This window comes from Hesperophylax consimilis, chromosome 7 (genome assembly GCF_061612785.1).
Source record: "Hesperophylax consimilis isolate HC1 chromosome 7, BYU_Hcon_1.0, whole genome shotgun sequence".
Taxonomy (NCBI): Eukaryota; Metazoa; Arthropoda; class Insecta; order Trichoptera; family Limnephilidae; genus Hesperophylax; species Hesperophylax consimilis.
In genome coordinates, this window is record NC_142842.1 from 2,935,133 (window position 1) to 2,956,913 (window position 21,781).

Here is a 21,781-nt window from a genome sequence, read left to right on the forward strand (position 1 = left end):
TTGCATAACCCACGCCTATGTCATAGGTCACCCCAAGTGAGTCACTGCGTTTGGTGATTAAGCAGGGGTGCCCAGGTACATCGAGTGAGGGGTGTTCTGGATGCGCCTGCCCACGAGCTGCGTGTTCCTCTCCTACCTTTCCTTAAAAATAACCTCCACATAGCATCCCCGAAAACGATATAGGCCCTGAGAGAAATTATTATCTATATGTTATGTTTACAAAAAAAAAATAGACTAACTATCTTCCAAAAGTAAAATGCTTATCATCATTTTATCAGAAACCCGAGTAGCATATTGGTTGGTAAACGTATTTGAACGATTACAGCGCAAAAATTTTTTTTCTCCGATTCTTTTAGGAGCTGTCGTTGGGTGACCTTAACTTAACAGCAGTCTTTAAAACATTTAAAACAATGATTGGTCAATTCAATCACTAAAACTCATTTTTCCCAAACCAAGGCGTAATTTTCACTAATGCAAATGTAGAACCATTCCAAACACCTGTTGGATAAATAAAACTTCAACAAATAACTATAATTCTATATGTTTTTAAACTTGGAACGCAGCGTCTTTTACATTAACAAATAAGGTAACTGTTCAATATTCCCTCACTCAAAATTTAAAATTCACAAATTCAACTACCAAAACGTTCCATGTATCGATATTCGATAACTGAAACTTCCGACGATGCGTACCGTTTCACAAATTCAAATATCGAAATGTCACTGATTTCAATGTTCGTATTTCAAATTTCCGATAAAGTGTACCGATTCACTAATTCAAGTATCGAAATGTCACTGATTTCAATGTTCGTATTTCAAATTTCCGATAAAGTGTAACGATTCACTAATTCAAATATCGAACCGTTCCATATTTCGATGTTCGATAACTCAATATTCAGACGAAGCATACCGTTTCACAAAATAAAATTTGGAACTGGACCGAAGCCGGCTAATAATGGAGACGCGCGTCGGCACAGTACGAATATATTCCGATGCGTTCGCGATCTCTCCACCGTAACACTGAGGAAGTTGGTAGTTCGCGTTGGGGCGACTTCGTCTCGTCCTACGTGGTGTTTATTAATAATTAAAAATGGGAATCACGGCGTGTGACAGGTCATGATAATATTTATATTTACAGCCGGGTGGAAATATGGAATATGGCAATAGGTCTCTCGGCGGGCCCCCGGAGAGCGGAGAGCGGAGAGACGATTTGGCGTGTATATTTAGAAAAAGAGACGAGAGTACACGCGCACATTGGACGACGACGCGCGTCCAGAGCACACGACTTTAAACCCTGGAGGCGAACTTCTGAATTAACTGCAAATTCTACAGTAGATTATTTTATGTGAAATTTAAAGAAGAGATTTTTTCAATATTTTATACCCTTTTTCGTAAAACAAAAACATGTTTTTCGGAAAATCATAAAAAACCGAAAGAAAAATCAGTTCTCAAAAAAATTACTTAGAAAAGAAAACTTCAGTTGTGTTCGATTTAATTCGAAGACGACTGTTGTCAGTTATAACACGTTCTAATGTGATTTTCGTTATTCCGGCCAGAAATTAATAACGTTCAATAAACTCAATTTGCTTTGTATTGAAGTGAGTTCCTTGTGTGAAGAATAATTCAGACAAGCCATAAAGTAGGTACCCACCTATAATATAATATAATATTTTAACAGAAAATTGTTTTTAATGTCTTACGAAAATACACATTTTAAAAGGGAAACTGATGCATCACACTGGGGTTAATCGGTAATATTAATATTGTTCTTATTATATGAATTTATTGACGAATATCAGATTAAAATCAAATACAGTAACCCACGAACATGTTCCTGCATTCATTCTTCCTGCATAATTATAAAGTGAGTCGGTGATTTTTAATATCAGTATTCAATTTAATAAGCACGGGTGTTTAGGGTTAACTGATAAAATTGAAATCATGTGGTAGTCGAAACTCATCAGATGGGTCAATTTATTTGACACCAGAAATCACTGCTGATAAAAGCTTGGGTATGTTTCACCCAGTTGTCACCAACCGTAGTGTCAAAACCACAAATCATATTAATCTAAACATCTTCTATTCAAATTTCATTGACATTAATCTTGTTTTCCACCATTACAGCAAGGGGATAGAATGGCACACTTCCAAAGAGAAATATGTTAATACACAGCTTAATTGCTTTTCACATACTAATAATAAAACTATGAAACTTACAGGCTAAGACCCTTCGTACAAGCTACGTGACTGTGACGCAAGTAGCCTACCGATATGCTACTTTTTAATGCTGTTTTCCGTACACGGCACCAGAAATATACCAAACTTGAATATTTTTTCACGTGCAGCCATCGGATAATACAATGTCAAGTGACTCTAGAAACGAAGAAAATAATACTGTTGTTTTTTTTATATTTGCAAACATTAAAAAATTAACTCTTGTAAGTATCTCCGTGTAGGAATGACCTTAGGCTGACAAGTTACTTGCAGTAGATTAGCTGGTACAAATTTACATCTTATGAAAATAATTAAACATATAAATGTGGGCTGTCTGTGATATGTGCATTGGTGATTGCGTGATTATGTCCTATCCTGTAAAGCCGCGTACTCACCTGCGAGCCGTACCGTCACGTTCGCAAGCATAGAATAAGGAATAACACAAAAGTGCCTTGTGAGCGTGTTTCGTTATACAAACATTTGCCTAATCGAGGCTTAAATTTTCAATACAAAACTGTGTTTACGAAATTCGAATAGGATGGAGATGGGGAGCTGGTGGGGAAAATGTAATATTTGTTTCCATTCAAATTTGTATTTGTAGTGTTATTCTTTATTCTATGTTTATACAAGATTCCCGGCAAGCCGATACGTGTAACAGCGCACACACAGTAGCCTGGTTGTCTTGTCTGAAATCGAGCATGCACCGTGTCGCAGGTGAGTACACACTTTATGTTAAAGTTCAATGTACTCAAATTTAAATTTGAAAATTGGAATCGATTTTTTAGATAAGCGATGTACCTAAGGAACATAAATGTAATCATTTAAGCGATAAAGCAGGTTCCAAAATATTTATTGTATTTATTTTGTTCAAATGTTTAACAGATGCATACTTTACAAGAAGACGCCATATTTCAGTAGCGGGGAAGTAGCGACAAAATAATGACACATTTAATCATAATCGCCTTGGGCCTTGGTTGATCGTAGCTACTTTTCAGGAAAAATCGACATATTCGTATTATGGTTTCCAAGAAAATCTTCCATCAAATAATACAACGTTATGAAAATTTGATCGACCTTCGTTATATTCGGATTAAAATAAAATTGACCGATTTTCCACATACGCCCCGCCCCCTTCCGCCGGCCAAGTTTTATTATAAGTCGTCCGGAACGTAAACAGGAATATTAAATTAAAATAAACACATAATATCATTATGACGATATTCCCAGGTCCAGCTCCACGGAGAAGGGGACTTCCATGATTGTAAGATGACCCAAGAGATAGAGCTGCGCCAAGACAAGACAGCTGCGTAAAGGAATTACATTTTCGGAGAACTCTGTGAGAAAGACTGTATCTTGCTTTCGCAGAAATTTTACGTCCGTGTAAATACGTATCTAACAAAGTCGTTAAGTATTTGTAATCCTACCGGCTGCGCCAGTTTGTTGTGAACTCTCTTTTACAATAAAACACAGGCTTCAACAAATCACTTTTTATGATGATAAATTGACAATGGGTTCTAAAATATTAACTAGCAGGAGGTTGGAATGATCTGGACCCCGACATTGATGATCTCACCATATTTATTGTACTATTAGTCTCAACAGCTAAGTTAAGAGCAGAAATAATAATCGTCAACATTGACACTTTATGGAAAATACCTTAATTATACAAACACACCAAACGGTTTAGACAAAACCTTACCCGCTTCACAGCTGATAAGAACACAAAGTCAAGCTATTTTCGCACTCCAAATGAGCGCTATACTCGGTTTTAAGGTAATTTTTAGGTTAAAAAGTTGTATTGTTTTAACGGGATAATAAAAATTCTTAAATGAAAAAATATTTTTGTATAGGAAAATAAAAGTTGGAATTTCCTTGTTCATCTTTTTCACTTCTACCATCATTTAGAATCACCTTCCGAAGTTAGCGCACTTTACCCCCGGATACCCGCTCGTGTGAGTCAGTCCACCATGACACAGGGATATCCCCTGTTACGAAGATGAGAAAAAATACATAAAGAATGCAGACAAATCTTAATTTTTAAATGTGTTTTATTTTTATTTCTAAAAAAAACTGCATAAATATACCACTTACAAGTTCACCTAGACTGTGTTAAAAGTAACGAAATTTGCCGCAAATAGATCAAACAATAAATGTTTTAACACATCATGGAGAGTTCGAGATTCGACACCCCTGACATGGTGAAATTGACCGAATGTCGTCAATCGAAAACATTACCAACGTAGACATCACTATTGATGTGGATTCTATTATTATACACGGTGTCCGGAAACTCGTAGTACAAGCGGGAAACTGAAGAATCTACACCACATGGGGAACCCAAAAAAACATAAAGTTTTTTGATTTGAGCATTTTCAAAAAAAAAAAAAAAACCAAAAAAAAATATTTTTCGGCTATTTTAGGGTTAAAGTTTTTCTGGTGTTTAGGGTTGAATAACAGATGTTTTAACCCTGCAGAGCAGAAATATTTTATGATTACACCGGGTTAAATGAGGGGTGATTTCAAAATAATGCTTCAAATCCGAGTTTCTTCATTTGTTTTACTTTCAAATAGTTTTAATTAGTTGGGTAACTTTGATCTTCAGTAATATTTTATAAGAATTTGATTAAAAAAAAAAAAAAAAAAAAAAAAAAAATCAACTTCAAACTCGATTTACTCGATAACGAAAGCTCAAATAAAAAAAAATATACTACAAAATCGACTCCAAATGTGATGTAGATTCACCAGTTTCCCGCTTGTACTACGAGTTTCCGGACACCCTGTATATTGTCAACAATCTTGCTTAATTTTCGTCAATCGAAAAAGTACTTACGTAGACACCACTATGGATTCGGTAATATAGACAACAATATTGTAAAATTTTCTTCTATCTAAAAAATTACTACTTAGACAACAAAACTGCGGATTCGCTTATTATACTGTTGCTTAATTTTGTCAGTCGACAACGAAAACCTACCAACGTAAATCACTGCGGATTCGGTTATCAAATTGTCAACTATCTTCTAAATGTTTATCAAACGAAAAGTATATAAACATCACTGTAGATTTTGTATTATATTGCCAACACTCTTGCCTACTTTTTTTTAGTTTTCTTACGTTTACCAATATGTTATATTTTCGTATAATTTGGTATCTAATCGCTATTGTCAAGAGTCAAGACTAAGCGGCCTTCGACTCGCCCAAAGATGTCGATCAACATTGGGCAGGTCACGTAGGCATTTCACACAGATGGGAGAAAGACGTCATCTCACGTCAGCTCACTCCGTTACAGGCAAGTACACTTTCATCCCCGAGGAGCCGGGAAAATACGATTTTTTTTTAGCTAACCAAATACTTGGGTCAGGATACGAGTATGTAAAGAGTCAGAATAACAGCAGAGTAACAGCAACACCTCACTAGGAGAACCTATGCTGAGGTGTTTGCGTGTACAGGGAAAGTGTTATTTTGCCGTCATAAGTAAAAATACATCATCGTCCTTGAGGTACCCACGAAGGATATTGTGGTTTCACCCATGGCGGCAGTATAGTAAACATAATAGGTTAATAGTTGTTACATCATAATGTTACATTTAATCGTAGTTGGTTAGTTAGAGAAAGCATTTTGAGAAAGCCAGTGTATTTTTATACCTAATTAAATTAAGCTACTATTAATATATTATTACCTCATTAAGAGATCAAAGTACCCACATAAAAGTGGTCGCAGTGGATGTATCAAAATTCAAATAAATAGTCTGCAAAAAAAAAGTCTTAACATCCGCCTGCCAAAAATAAGTTAACAGATAAAGTCACAGGTCACAGGTGCAGGATCTTAAATCAGTACAAGACAGACGTACACGAGTACGAAGCTGTTCATAGTTTACGTAACGCGCGGCGTTGGTGACGTCCGCAGTGTCGTTCGTCACAGCTATTCGTGTTTCGTGGTAAACCGTTATTACGCTGTGTTTACGATCTTTCACTGCTAAAATAATATTAAAATAAATTTGTCTCGGAAGCCAGCAAGGGTGTGGAAAAGACGTCTGAAAACATGGCCTTGAAATTGGTCCAAAGATTTTTTTTGGTCTGTAAAATTAATGCAATAAGATAATAAGATTCGATCATTAACCATTGAAGCGCCGAGAAATCCAACCTGATGTTTATATCCGGAGAGTGCCGACGAATCCACCGTGGTTTCCGTAATATTTTAGCGCACATTACCCGATTTTATTGTATTTTTTTATTTGATAATGAATCATAATAAATGATATTCTAGACCCTCGTTTCGTCAAGTGTTAAGAAAAGTTATGTTTACTTTTGTGAAAAAAATAAATTGTGAAGCGAAGAATATTTCCGATTTTCAAAGTAACTGAATTAATTTACAGGAAAATTATAAATAATATACTTTTTAATGCGAAGATCACTTATTTCGATTTATAGAAAGTCTATGAAACCCATTTTTATAACATTTTCGTAATTTCATTATATATATTTTTTATAAAATTAGAGAGAAAACACATATCTTTGAATATGAGTAACTATCCTGGGGGAAGTACATAAGTCAGATAAATATATTTTTTAGAAAAAAAAAAAAAATAGCTGATGAGACGGTACAATTTACAAAAAAAAGTAATTTTGCACGTTTACAAGTAAGTTATTAGGAAAATAGTGTGAGCGGGCGTAAGGCGGGCGATTGGGATTTTACCTCTGGTACATAGTCTTGGGAGGTCGGCATTCCAAGGAATAAGGTATCTAATCATTTCTTCTGACGGTAATAAGTTTCTCAAAATTAGCGATCGATCATTAATCGACATATCAAATTCGAAATAATCGATTCCATTTCGTTTGAAAGACTTCGTCATTGAATGGATGACTTTTGGCGGTGGTCTACGTATAATGAATGGCACGTATACATTTGCGAACTTAAACGAGAACCGAGCCATGAATTACAGGAAAGGAATGAAGCAACTGCAAGGGGCGTTTCGCGGCATTTGCGGTTGCTTCGTTCCTTTCTCATAAGTTGAGGTTCAGTTCGGCAGTTCGGCTCGCGTATTTATACGTAGCATTATAAATTGAGTAAAAGGATATTTGCTCGTCGATTCCGGCGCAGCGCAAAAATATACATACGTGATTTTTTTGTACGATGGCGTGATCTGGGCATCTGTTTACTAATTTTCTGTGATCCTTAAATATTTTTTTTTATTGTGGTTTGGAACATTGATTAAAAGCTTCGAAATCGAAATAATCGAATGAATTATCAATAAAAAAATTCGTTGATATTTACATGAAAGAAAGATTTTATTGCAAACCTCTGAGGTCTTTAATGAGGAAGAGCCAATGTATTTTACAATACTTTATTATTGGTGCAATTTAGTGTATTGCACAAATAATATTTTTGAGTGTGATCCAGTTTTTACGAGTTTTGGCTAAGACCGAGTTATTACGAACAGTAGTTTTAGCTGCAAATATTTTGTCTGAAAGCTAAAAAAAATCGGTCACTTGGCTGAAAATCGTGCCAAAACGTGTTCCTATGTAGTATAAAAAAAAACAGATATAAAATACGTTTTCAATAATTGCAAAGTCACTTTCTGATGCAATTTTAATTTAAATAAAATAAATATCTTTGTACACACCACTATCTAATCAAAATAATCGAAGTGTTTAACAAAAATGTAGAAACATGTCGATTATTTTGAATAAATATTGATGTATAAAAATTTAGTTATTTAAATATAAAATAATTCACATGTAGGTACTTTAGACAAATGATAAACTGGCCTGTGACAGCCATGAAATCAATGCATAGTCATTCTATTCCCGGCTGTTGGTTTAGTGACATACAACAACACTTGCCAACTAATCACTAGTGTTATGAAATATTCTAAGGGGTCGGCATTTACAAATAGCATATATTAACAAAACGCATTAATTTAACTGCCAATAGACGCCAAGTGGTTCTGTGATGGTATGCCAAAAATTTTATTTTCCTAAATTTCACACCAAAATTTCCCTAGATTTCAAAATTGATTTGCGTGGGGTATTCTCAATTTTCTTAGTACTGGATTCCCCACAATATATTTTCGAATCCATGTAGGGGAGAGGGAGAGAATTGCTAGAGGATTTCTGAGAAGAATAATTCTCCACAAAATTTTTAAAGGGAATTTCGGAATAATTTTCCGGATCAATTGGTTAAATTAATGAAGTTATTCTCTACAATTATTTTAAAATCCATCGGGAGAGCTACGGAATTTCAAGAAATAATTACCCACATTATATTTTCATGTCCTCTGGTACATTTCAGTTATAAGAAAAATCAAAATTTCCATAGAATTTGCTTTAATTTCGTCAACTTATCAAAAGTTCCTTAGATTTATGTGCCTTTTCCAAGAACATATTTTTCTCCCCTACATTTAACTAGACATCAAATCACTACGTTGGCCCGACGTGTACTGGCAGCTTTAGATATATTCCCATTTACTGTCCGTTCCATCTCCTCTCCCCACTCTTCACTAATCCCTAGCACGCCTCCACCGCCACTTCAACACTTTTCACTAATAATAATTTTGCAATAGTAAGTGTATATTTTGCCTTGAGGAAGGAACGGTTGTTCCGAAACCGGACAGTGTTAATATAGTTTATATATGGTAAAATACTTCACAAGTGCGGGTTTAATTCCCGTCGGCGGCATTTTTGTTTTTTGGAAGATTTTTTCAAAATTTATTTGTGTCTTAGGCTAATAATTATTGCTCATAATAAAATTAAAGGTCGACTGATTTGAAACACTCAGCCATTCATCAAGTCTTTCCGAATTTTACATTTCGATTATACACATCACTAAATGAAAGTACTTAACATTGCATAATTTCTTAGTTAAATAAGTAAATATACCAAATGAGCCAAAAATATTGCAAATTATTAAAATGTTACTGGAATGTTGTAATCATTTCAGTTGGTTCGCCTCACCGTAATTAACCTCTTCACCTCCACCGTCTCTCCTCGTAATGGTTGACAAATACATGCAACTTGTTATTAATTATATAAGGAGGTATTATATACCAAGGCAGCTGACTTTTGACATGGCTTATGCGGGTTCCAAAGGGTCAATGCACAAGGAGTGCCATTTAAGTGATATCTCTTATTAATGAGAAAATGTAGATGCAGATTCCAAGCGAGCAGTCCACAACGGAGTGCTGGTACCCACCCTGATGTATAGAAGTGAGGCATGAAATTGGCGGAGGAAGGATGAAAGTAGACTGAATGCTGTGAAAATGAGATCTCCGAGGCGTATGTGTCACAACACAACAACAATCAATGTTACTGTTGAAAAACTACATTGCATCGACATTAATTCGACTTCGTGTCTCATTCCGCTGCAGAGATATTGCATAGTCCTCAGGCGTCCTCGAATTCTTCTACCATACACACTACCCTCTAAGCACTCCTGGTACTAATAAGAACAAATTTTGAAATTTTCAGCAACTTCTGTCGACTACTTTTCGTGTTTGGCGAGCGCAAACATACGTAGGCCGAATTTTTACATATTAAGAAGAAGAAGAAAAAAACATATTTATGATGAATTGTTTCATGCGTTGCCCGCTAGATGCCTCTACTAAACGAAAATGTTCGAATTCGCACGAAATTATTGGTAAGATGGTATCGGAGTAATTCATGAACTTTCATTTTGTAAATTAACTTGTAATTTAGAATGCATCAATATTTTTGAATAAACAAATTATAAGCAGATAATATTTAAAAAAAAACACGAATTACTATTTATTGTACGGAGAAATCTTCAAACTGTATAAGTAATAAATATTTACTGTAGTATGTATACTGCTTGTTCACACAGAGTCAAAGGTGTCTCGGATATTCAGTGGTTTATGTCGTGACAAAATATTGACGACATTATTCAAAGTGTTGCTATTACCATTACATGGAGAATAAGCCATTGACCTTTATTCTGAATAGGTAGGTACCACAAATACAACATGGTTTCTGATACGTCAATTGTCATGGGGCGCCACAAAGCAAAACCCACCCCAAAGTCTTAGCGCCATTATTACTGACAAAAGTCAAAATCCAAAAGGTGATTCGCAAATGTCAATTATGGCGCGTCAATTAGAAACCTTCACGCAATCCCCTCCGCGCCAATAACACAAACTACGAATTTATTGCTCGAGGCCAAAAGGTCTTAAGTAACAAATCGCTAATTTAAAAGGGAGAACAAAAAATACCTACCAAAGATATTTTGTAAAAACAAAGGAGATTACGTAAATATTCCATTTGTCAATGGATGCGAGGCAATCGTTTGATACCAATACTGTTGTACGGACCGGCAGTCGAAGGTCGGAAGTAGAACTGTCAAAGGCCAATATGTCGTAAGCGTCGAATGTCTAATTTTCATAAAATAAAAAACAGTTTAAATAATTTAAGACAAATCATGTTATATAATTAATCAATTTTATGTAGGGATAAAAGGCTATCAGTCGACAGTGTAGATGTCATACCAGCTTTTTGATGTATGTCACGAATCTTGCAAGGAGCGAAATTAGGCTGTCTGCTGTAGCAATGAGATTCCTGAGGCGTGTGTGTGCTACGAACGTATAACGACAAAATAAATTTGGATATTGCACAACGTGACTGTAAAACCGATGTAAGTAAAATTTCTATTTTTTAAGGTTTAAGTGTAAAACAAATGCATAAGTCACAAATGAATATTGCAAAATGTGATTTTACAATATTCATGTTCATTGTTCTGAAACCCGAATATTAGCATTCAACTCACTTTTATATTATTCTTATTCTTTAAATGATTTACGTTTAAAAGAAAAACTAATTGTTTTTTTTTTATAACTTAGCAATACGAAAAAAATCAACTCGCATCATCTCCAAACTGTATTTTTGCACATACATCGGTTTAATGGTGCGATGCACAGGGTTTTCCAATAAGAGGTGTTATTTTGAATAGCCCGCTATATCGGTAGATGTTACTTTTGAAGCTGCCATTTTTTGACATTTGAAGTAAAAACTACGCCATTAATAAAAATGGAACGATACACGCTTCAACAACGCATTGAAATTATTAAAATTCACTTGAGTGAATCAAATGCAAATCATATTAAGTGATGAGGCCCATTTCCACCTCGGTGGCTTCATCAACAAGTAAAATTGTCTCATCTGGGGCTCGGAAAACCTGTTAGTTAGTTATTGTTGAAAAGCCTCTCTATCCTCAACGTGAGACTGTTTGGTGCGGTTTATGGTCCGGCGGAGTCATTGGACCTTACTTTTTCGCTAATGAGGCTGGAGCAACAGTTACGGTGAATGGATTGCACTATCGAGAGATGATTAATGATTTTTTATGGTCGGAATTGGATGGTATTGATCTGGACAACGTTTACTTTCAACAAGAAGGCGCTACGTGCCACACAAGCAACGAAACCATTGATCTTTTGCGATTGATTATCAAAATAACACCTCTTATTGGAAAACCCCTGTATTTGTAGTGGATGGATGAAATGAGAGAATGACGCGCAAGTAAATAATCAAGATATCGGAGAACACCCGGAAAAACGTCTAGAGAATCAAAAACTTGAATTGGACCATGTCAAAAGATCGTTTAATAGAAGAGTATGCATGAAAGCAAATTAACCTATTTGTGCCAGGACCGAACGGTGTAGCAGGCTGTTCGTCATCTCTGAATAACATACCAAAAAGAAGCTTAGATGTGACAAAGGCAGGACTCTAGTTATTTTCATTTAAGCTGTTTTCTTCCTTACGAAAAGTAGCTTTTTGCAAGTTACGCTCTTTTGTCAGTTGCTAGTGAAAATGTAGCGGTGATGTGCCGTGATCCGACTGGATCCGGCCATTAATGCCTTAGGATGGCAAGTGCCCGAGATACCCAAATAGCCGGGAAAAGGGCGCGGGCCCGACCTTCGCGACCCGGAAATGACATCAGAATGTCACGCGAGCTCAGCACCGAGCCGAGCCCATAATGTCATATCTGACGTCACGAACGCCGATGCGCGGACCATAACGTTTACCATCAATCATGGCATGGTGGAAATTTTACATCGTAGGTATGTTTACGTTCCACCGGGAAACCTCTAGGTATCAATATAAATATATAAATGTTCGTTTGTTCAAAATCTTAAATATCCGAAAGTTCTTCACGAATTGCTTTGAAATTTTGAAACAACGTTGTATTCGAATACGCGTGTCTTTTAATATACCTATATTATATAGACGTCACCTGTGACAGATGAAATAAATGCATTTAAAAAAAAACAGCGCCATCTATTGAAAAAAAAACTTTTTTCAAAAATCAACGCCATCTGTTTGACGTAAAAGCAACACGCGCTATTGGTGTTTATTTATCTGCAGATAGAATGAGCCACAGCAGGGCGTGGTGGGGTACAGTTGGTAAAGAAATAATAACAAAATATAAAACATTTGCTAAGTAGGTACTACTTAATTATCATTTGGTAATTTAACTTTCTTAGTGAACAAATTAAAGCCTTGTCTCATTTCTTTAAAATTCAATAAATATTTCAAAACTCTTGTATAATAAGTGGCGAGAAGGAAATGATTACATTTAAATTCCCAACAGAAAACTGACATTATAATTTTGATTAGAGAGTTTTTGATAATTCAGAACATAAGATAATATCGATTGTGTTTTTTGTTTTTATTTTCCACACTTTAATAATTTTTATTATTGGGTATTTTAATCAGTTTAATGCTATTGCTCAATTTAAACAACATGCATACGAAGAATTGAATTGGTTGATAAAGTTGTGTTATTTCGTAAACATTGATAAGAAAAACGAACTTACATAATATTTTGGGATGCGCAAAATAATATTATGCAAGTAATGTTTGTGATAAATCAATAAAAATCAGGTGACTAGCATTTTTAAAAACGAACTGAACCGCGTTTGCAGTTGCAGCGTTGCTGATTTTTCAGGTAATTCAAACTTTGTAAAATTTTCTTGAAAGTTAAAGATAAAGTTCTAATTTTAAATACAGAATCGTTTGGACATTATATATTACTACGCAGACCCAAAAAAAATAACGGAACGTCTGAATTCTTGTCAAATCAGTACCGATTTTGAAAAGTGGCAATCAAAATAATTTTCTGTTATAAATATTACACGTAGTCTTGGACTTGGACAATTTTGAAAAAGACTCCTTTTTAATGTTACGTTAAGTCGCATAAGAGTCCCACAGCCCTCAGGATCCAGTGAGACTTTGGCATTCCCAATTGGGGTATGTTGTAAGGTTGAAGGTAATGGAGAGGGGAAGAAGATGGAGTTAGATGACGGCGGGGAAGTATCTGGATATTCAAATCAGATTCAAACACGGTCAAAGCCATTCACCAGGGTATATTCCATTCTGGAATGTGCCACAGATATAATAATAAATACATGAGTAAATTGTGAAATAAAATTCTGTAGGATAAATTATAGGGAGTTTGCATCTCCCGAAAATAACTACAATATTATTTTTACCCACATTCTTGTGACACTGGTATCATTGTAAACCTGCGCGCGATAATAATATTATTTTGTCTCCAGCAGTCTAACCGTCGGGTTGACCCTAAAAGCCCAGCTACACTACTCGCGAAGTTGATCGAAGTTGACCGAATACGATAGTGTGGGCACGAACTTCACTTCGCTTCGGGCAACTTCGCTTCGCTTCGCCCGACTTCCGATTGTTGTCGGTAAATGCGCCCGAGTCAAAGGACTCGAAGCGTTACTCGCGAAGTTGCACGAGTGTGTGGGCACGCACTTCGAACTTCGGCTAACTTCGTCGAGGACTTCGTCGAAGCGTCGAAGCGAGTAGTGTAGCTGACACTTTGTCGGTAAATGCGCCCGAGTCAAGGACTCGAATGAGTTGGACTGAGTTACTCGCGAAGTTGCATGAGTGTGTGGGCACGCACTTCGAACTTCGGCTAACTTCGTCGAGGACTTCGTCGATGCGTCGAAGCGAGTAGTGTAGCTGACACTTAAACTTCCTCTAGCGTACGCGATTTATTTGTTCGTAAAATTATTATAAGTGAGTTTTGTGAAAATAAAAAACTAAATTAGAATTATCCAAATTCTCGTTATTTCACACTGAAGGTAATCGCAACCTCGGATTCTGAGGAATTGGAGAACCGCAGAATCATTTAGCCAACAATCCATTTAAACTGGCGATGATAACCAATCCTCCAAAATTCAAAGCGCAAATTCTAGAGTTCGTTGAACCGGAGTTACGGAGACGAAATTAGTATTTTTAATAATGCATTTCAATTAATAAGCGATATTTTTTATATCCTATTCTATATGGCATATCATCATTTGGCTGTACATAAAATAACGGTCAACCCATTGGTTGAAAGACCATCACTTTGACAATAAAAGCAGTATTTTTGACACAATATTTTATTTTCATCCTATTGTGTTTAAATCTATAAATGTCACAATACAGCGCTGTTTTTTAATCAGTAATCACTGACGTCATTGTGGGTAAATATAAATAGGTACATTTGGCCGAATTCTATAAGCATCTCATTGTTTCCCAATCTATAAACAGTCGCGATAAAAATGGGTTGGGTGTTTGAATTCTTTCTTTTGTAAAGAAGAGGAACATTACGGGTGAAGGAAGATGGAATGTGGATGAAATGCGTACAAAAAGTACATTCAGCCTGAGCTTAGACTTTTAAGGTAAATTTACAAAGTGAAAATCAAATAAATTCTCCTGAGGCGCATAAATAGAAGTAACTCGTGTAAAATATTACATGGATTGAAAAAAAATGGTAAACATGCAAAACGACTTTATTTAAGAAGGTTGGCATTTAATATATTCATTTTATTTATAAATTTTAAATATTTATCTAGATTAGAAAAACAAAGAACCATTTTCTCATAAATAATAATTTCGGTGGTGGGTCTCTGAGTAACTCCTGTTCAACGACCTCTGGAACTAGGATTTGCTTTGTTTTTCAAAATTGGAACTGATTGTCTGATAACCGATAAAGTAGGTATCAAAATCATTTTATTAATGAATAATTCTATATTTAGAATGTGTATTTATTTTATTTTAATTTGGACAGATGTGGTAATTTTTCAAATTTACTAACAGTGTTCGTTCGAAATATAAATTTCTGATCGCCTTTTGAAAGGCAATGATCCTGAGGCAAAATATTTTTTGCTATAGATACTTTCAGATTCACAAAACTAACAATTATAATATCCCGTGATTTTTCACGGGTCTGCGCTAGTTAACATCAAAATCAAATACGATGTTTTAAATGAGTTCAGATATTCAAAACATAAAAAATATATAATAACCAATGATAGCAAAGTGAACATAATAAAAAATAAAGACATCTCTTTTTTTCAAATAATCAATAGCCACGAAGATATAGTTTCATTCAGCACAGTGACAAAAAAAACCATCCATAGGGAAGCAAGATCAGACATCGAAAAACAAAAAGTTGTAGGAACTATTAATTTTTACCACTGGCAATTACTAGGATTGCAACACCGGGACGCATGCGCGTACCAGCGAACCACCCAGTGTATTTGGAAAGTTATGTAGGATCAGGGGTATATAACTCCGATCGAAAATTGGAACCGAAATATTGTGACGTCATATTGTCTAACTATATCCACCAATGAAAAACTCTGAAAGTCTATGCAATGAACTTTCAGAGTTTTCCATTGGTGTTTAGTATAATAAGTAGACTCCGAATGAGAATTGTACTGTCTATATACATATATTGGCATATCTATGGTTTTTAGGACAAATTTGTTTCATACAAAAAGCCCGAAGATATCGATCTAGTGAGTGGTTTATTTATTCGTAGGATTATTACGACCTCTCGCGATTTCAGAAACCCTTTAATAAAATCGCTATTTCGTTCTTGTGTTAAATAAAGTCAATCTTTAGAAAAATTATCGTTTTATTTATCCTCGGTAGTAAGTTTTAACCACATGACAACCTTTAACCACCATAACCTTTTGACATGTGCACCGATTCATTGTTACGCGGATGACAGTACAGTTCATGATAGCTTTTTGTTTGACAAGCCCCCAAAGGGCACACAAACTCCAACGGCTCGGAGGGCTTTGAAGCAGAGAATGGACGGTTATCTCGAGAGTATTTCCTCCTGGGGTAAAAATAATCTCGTCGAATTTAATGTTTCAAAGACCCAATCCTGTCTGATTACGTCTAAAAGGGATCCAAATGATAATCTAGTCTCCTTCAACGGAAGCAATCTTCCGAACACGCCTTCCATTGATATGCTTGGTGTAACTATAAGTGACCAGCTCAGGTATGGGGGTTCCATCGAAGCCAGAGTAAAGCTGGCCTCTCAGAAGCTGGGCGTACTGAGTGAGAACGGGTCGCTTCTACGATTCGTTCTTGAGTTCAACAGCTCGGCTGTGGAACGAACTGCCGGCCTCTGTGTTTCCTCCCTCCTACAATATGGGACTCTTCAAGACCCATGTTCACTCCTTCCTCTCCACAAAAAGACCCTCTACACAGCATCCCCAAAGATGACATAGGCCCTGAGGGAAATTATTTTCTTCAGGGCCTCCTGTGTGGAGTTAATATAAAAAAATAAAAAAAAACATGATCCACCTATCCGCGATTCACTAACTCTTGGTAAAACATGGTGATTTTGAACTATGTTCGTATCTAAATTTGAAATGCAACATTACATAATAAAGTGAATCCTAATCCTCGACTTCGTGACTATTCAATATCGTGACCGAGAAGTAAACCGCTTATGTAACACAATGCATAATATATTATATCTAATAAATTGCATTCATAGGCGAACATCCTCCATAAGTTTATATTACCCTATTCAAACCCGAATGCAAAGCAATTTTAGATTAAATTTAATTCAATTTTTTAAAGCAATGTTTTTAGAATTATTTTTGCGATATTTTATTGCACAATTTTCGATTGAGGCTTGGAAATTATTATTATCCGATGTGCAATTGAAAATAAAGTAATCGTCCACGTTCGTGCTATTTCTTAGATGAGGTTAGGGTAGGCGACACATTACGCTATACGCATCATGGCTTAGCCTGTTTCAGCATATCGCTCGCCATACACCACCAATGGGAATGTATGGCGGGCGATATGCTGAAATAGGCCTAGCGGCGAAAATATAGCTCGCTTATAGCGTGGTCTTCACAGATCACAATAAATGGTAATCTGGCTCAGGGCTTTGACGGCCTCGGTGGTTGAGTGGTTACGATCCTCGGCTAAGGGTCCGGTGGTCGCTGGTTCAAATCCGGGGGTACACAAATAAATTTAATTTGATTAGTTTGTGTTATTCCACAATTTATTAATTCAAAATAATTTCTAGTTTGTTTGTGGCACGTTCCAGAGTGAAAGATCTCAGTATCGCCTGATGTGAGACCACCATTCAGAATTGAAACTTTGCTTGAAATGGTTTAGCCGTGTTTGGTGACCAGATCTGAACATCCAGGTGTTTCCCCATCTTACTCTTCGTCATCTCCCTTTCCTCCCTACAACCTTCAGCCTCAAACCATACTCAAATTGGGCTTGCCATAGTCTCACTGGTTTCAGATGGGAACAGTTGAGACTCCGGTGCGGTACTCGCATAAAAAAATAACCCGTAAAAAACAATGTTTTTTCTATTTTAAAGTGTTTTACAACACAAAAAAAGGTTTGACTGAGGATTGTACCTTCCTACGCAGGAGCTGGAGTCGAAAACTCACCACCAGCCACGTCGAATGCCGATCTGGTAGGACCAACATTTCTTTCGAATATTAACTGCTCTAATGATCCGATTTCAGAGAAATAGACAACAAGTCCATCTGCTGACAGATCAATCGGAGTCCGCAAGTGGGTTAGTACCCGCTTCCAAGATGCATTCGGTTATGAACGACATTACCGAAAACAAAAGTTAAATTCAAATAGATGTCCCACACATCACATTCTAAAGTGGAAGAAATTCTCAGATAATCCTGGTGGACGACCATATTGATACAAACATTGCTAAAAAAACAGTAAAAACATATGAATAGCCAGGCAATTACGTCTCAACCTCCCAGTTCTACTTCTTTTCCACAACTATCAACTATCAAAAATCAGCATCATGGTATTTGGAAAAATGACGATAACATCCCCAATGGTTCCGATTACTGTTGACCGACTCTATGTGATGTCACATTAAACAAAAAACATGTTGGACAAATCACAGTTTTCCGCAACAAAAAATAGAAGAGGAATAATAATTTATGCTATCCAGTTTCACCAACCATATCAAGAATATGGCTGTCTTCCGTTTACACGTTTTTCTTTAATATTTGAGAAAGGAGGTACAGTTAATTGTTACGATTGTTGCTAAAATACACATTTGTTATGTTTCTGATTGTAACAAGGGGTCTACCTTTATTGCAGCAAACGTGGTAATACTGAATAATATTCTCTACGAACTTCCGCTAGATGGCGAACGCAACACTGTTTTCGGAAATAAAACAGGTACAATAATTGAATAATATTGTATCAGGTAGGTACTTACATTGATTCTGTTCTTGGTGGCTGTGATGACGTCCTGGTCGGGGCTGACTCTGGCCACTCTTTTGCGCCACTCGTTGTTGCCGCTCTGCTGCAGGGCAGCTAGCCTGGAAAATATGTACACTTTAGAGATAGACGGTAAAGGGTTAGAAAAGAATACAAAAGTAACTCATAGTCAACAACAGCTACAGGACTAAACCGGACACTGTTAAACTGGACCGCGGCATGGATACAAACAAACTTGATTATCGGGCTAAAGTGAACAGAATTAAACTGGGAGGCCAGTAGTTGACAAGGCGCTGAACAAAATGATGGAGGGTCCCCTAAGGGAAAAAAAAACTAGAGACATGTCGAGGAAGAAGGTTAATATAATGAGAAGATGTTTGGAACAAGGTGGAAATGCCCTGCTGATACCTTAGGTGTGATGGTTGTAATAAGTAGTTGAATCACTAAAACGTCTTAATCATGATTAACTCTGGGTTATTATATCATGTTGCACTTCCTCCTTCTTTAGCCAATATTTCGGACAGCATTACAGTGTCCACCATCAGGGTAGATGCATAGATTGTGGTGAAGTGTGTTTATGTACGTAGACGTGATGCAGTGTTGCAAGAGTTAATCTTCTAATGTGGTTGTTTTCTGCATTTAGTTTTTGTATAGCCGTCTAAACCGATACCAAGAACTAAGGCTAAAGAAGCAGGAAGCGTAACATGGCATAATAACCCAAACATTAATCAAGATAATACTTTTGGCCGTGAAAATCTCAAATAATATCTCAATAAACTGTGCTGTGCTTGTTATAACATTGACCAAATTTGTATGGTTTCCCTATGGCCAGCGGAGAGTATTTGTGGAGGAGACTGAAACGCAACAAGGCAGTGCAGTGACAACTAGATGAATCAATCTCAGGATTATTACTATTGATATTTGGTCGAATGTGTTAGCTACAAGAAAATATCCCCCAGAATATGTGAAATTTGTAACATAAAATGGAAAACCTTCTCTTTTTTATCAATGTCACTGATGATAACTTCTACGGTTGAAAACCAATCCAGAAGGCTATTTCCAACCGTTGTAGAGAAAACTTATCTAGTTCTGTAAACTCTAGTAGACAAATTGATGGGGTCAATAGAGAAACCGAAAAGGTTCACGGATCTCTCAAGTAATCTGACAATCTACTATGATGAGAAGAATCTGGGTGAAAATGAAGAAGTCAGGAGAAGGGGTTGGCTGGACTCACCTCTCGGCTATGCTGCCACTGCGGTGTTGCGGTAGAGCCTGTGCCGCCATGGGCTGCGTGGCACTCCGGCGCAGGCCCGCTACCGGCCCGGTGCCAGCGGGGTCCTCGTGGGGCGCCGGGTGGGACACCACCGAAGGGGGGCCACTGCAATGGAAACAGAAACAACTTACATTAATATACAGTGCTATTCAAATACATTCATTTCTTAAGAGAGATCTTTGAAGGAACTTAATGAAGAAACTCGATCGGTTAGATCAAAGATCCCCAAACATTTTTGTCCCGTAGATCACGTGCCGATTTTTTTCTGTTTTAGGTAGACCACTGTTTTCTCAATTGCTCAGCACTGGGATTCCCCACAATATTTTAGAATCCACTAATTCCCCACACAATATTCTCATAGCCATGGGGGGTGGGGGGTTGGTGGCTGCGGAATTTCATATTTTTCACCAGATAGTTTGAATGTTTCAAGATTTTCTCTAGCATATTTTTTACCTTGAAAACTATTCCATATGAAACCACAAAAAGTGACAGTGACACTCCCAAAAAATGTTCGTAAAAACACTGTCGTGGACCCCCATCCCACGTTTAGATCAAATGCACCTCCAATATTTTTTTCGTTGACAGGTTATAATAAATCCCTGGTCCAAAGCGTCCTCATTCATTCATCTGCTAGCTAACACCTCAATCACAACACAGGCAATATATTTGGATTATTGTGATAGTAGTAGGAGAAATGGTAATAATAATATTAATTTATACATTAACTCCACACAGCAGGCCCAGAAGGAAATTATTTTTCTCAGGGCCTATTTCACCTTTGGGGAAGCTGCTTAAGGGGTCTTTTCGAGGAGAGGAATTAGTGAGTGAACATGAAACACAGAGGCCGGCAAATCGTTCCACACCCGAGCTGTTGAGTCGTAATCGACCCTTTCTCAGGTGACAAATAATGTCAACCGTGTACAAATGTTGGACACGAGTTTGGCGTGTTTCCTAAAATATTATCGTATCAAAGCTATTAAAAATAATACAGTGGCAAAAAAAATTATCACAAAACAATAAAGTCTAACAGATCGAAAGAGCATCATGTAATAAAAAAAGTAAACTTACTTTTATTATCACTTAATTTATCTGACACACAATACCTACTCAACTACAGATGTCTATTTATACTATGAATCACCGTCAAGAATTGAATAGTGGGACCATTAAACAAGGTACTTGACCTATTTTATCCTTGGGGTACTGATACCGTTGCGTTGACTACTATCAGGTTCACGATCGTCAGCGGCTGATTAGTAAACAAAACGATGCAACAATACTGGCAACACTGGAGGAGAATTTCCCAGCGCCAGGCACTTCCCACGCTCGAGTTGCCAACTCAAAAAAACTAATTGGGGTAGACGTTGAATAATAAAGGCAGCGAAGGAAGATCACGAAATGAATTCTACATTGAAATTAACGTCAAGTTATTACGATCAGAATGGTTGTTACGTTGTCACGGTCAAGCTTAGTAGAGTAAAGTGACCGTTTGTCACGAAGAAAATGTAAAAAAAAACTATTCATTCGATAAAGCACGGAATTGATAAGGACATTTTAAGATGTTTAGATTAACGATATTACGACACGACAAAATTACGTTAGTTTACAAATTTAAGAAAGGAGAATTTAAGAATTTAAGCTGGTCAAATTTTACTACGCCAGAGCTTTCGCTGTTGCAGATTAACTGCTTTATAGTTAAACATGTTTTGACCTCGGTGAATCGACACAACAGCAGTTATATTATGCACTCAAGGAGA

At 36.5% G+C, this 21,781-nt stretch overlaps 1 protein-coding gene across 1 annotated transcript in view; it reads right to left on the reverse strand.

Annotated features, from left to right (window-relative positions):
- The window catches only part of LOC149422160 (uncharacterized), a 454,957-nt gene that overhangs the window by 38,084 nt on the left and 395,092 nt on the right, over positions 1-21,781 (reverse strand). The window contains exons 12-13 of the mRNA XM_089633120.1: positions 19,986-20,129; positions 18,750-18,852 (exon numbers count right to left, since the gene is read on the reverse strand). Of these exons, the coding sequence (XP_089489246.1) occupies positions 18,750-18,852; positions 19,986-20,129 (247 nt within the window). The remainder of the gene's footprint in view (positions 1-18,749; positions 18,853-19,985; positions 20,130-21,781) is intronic.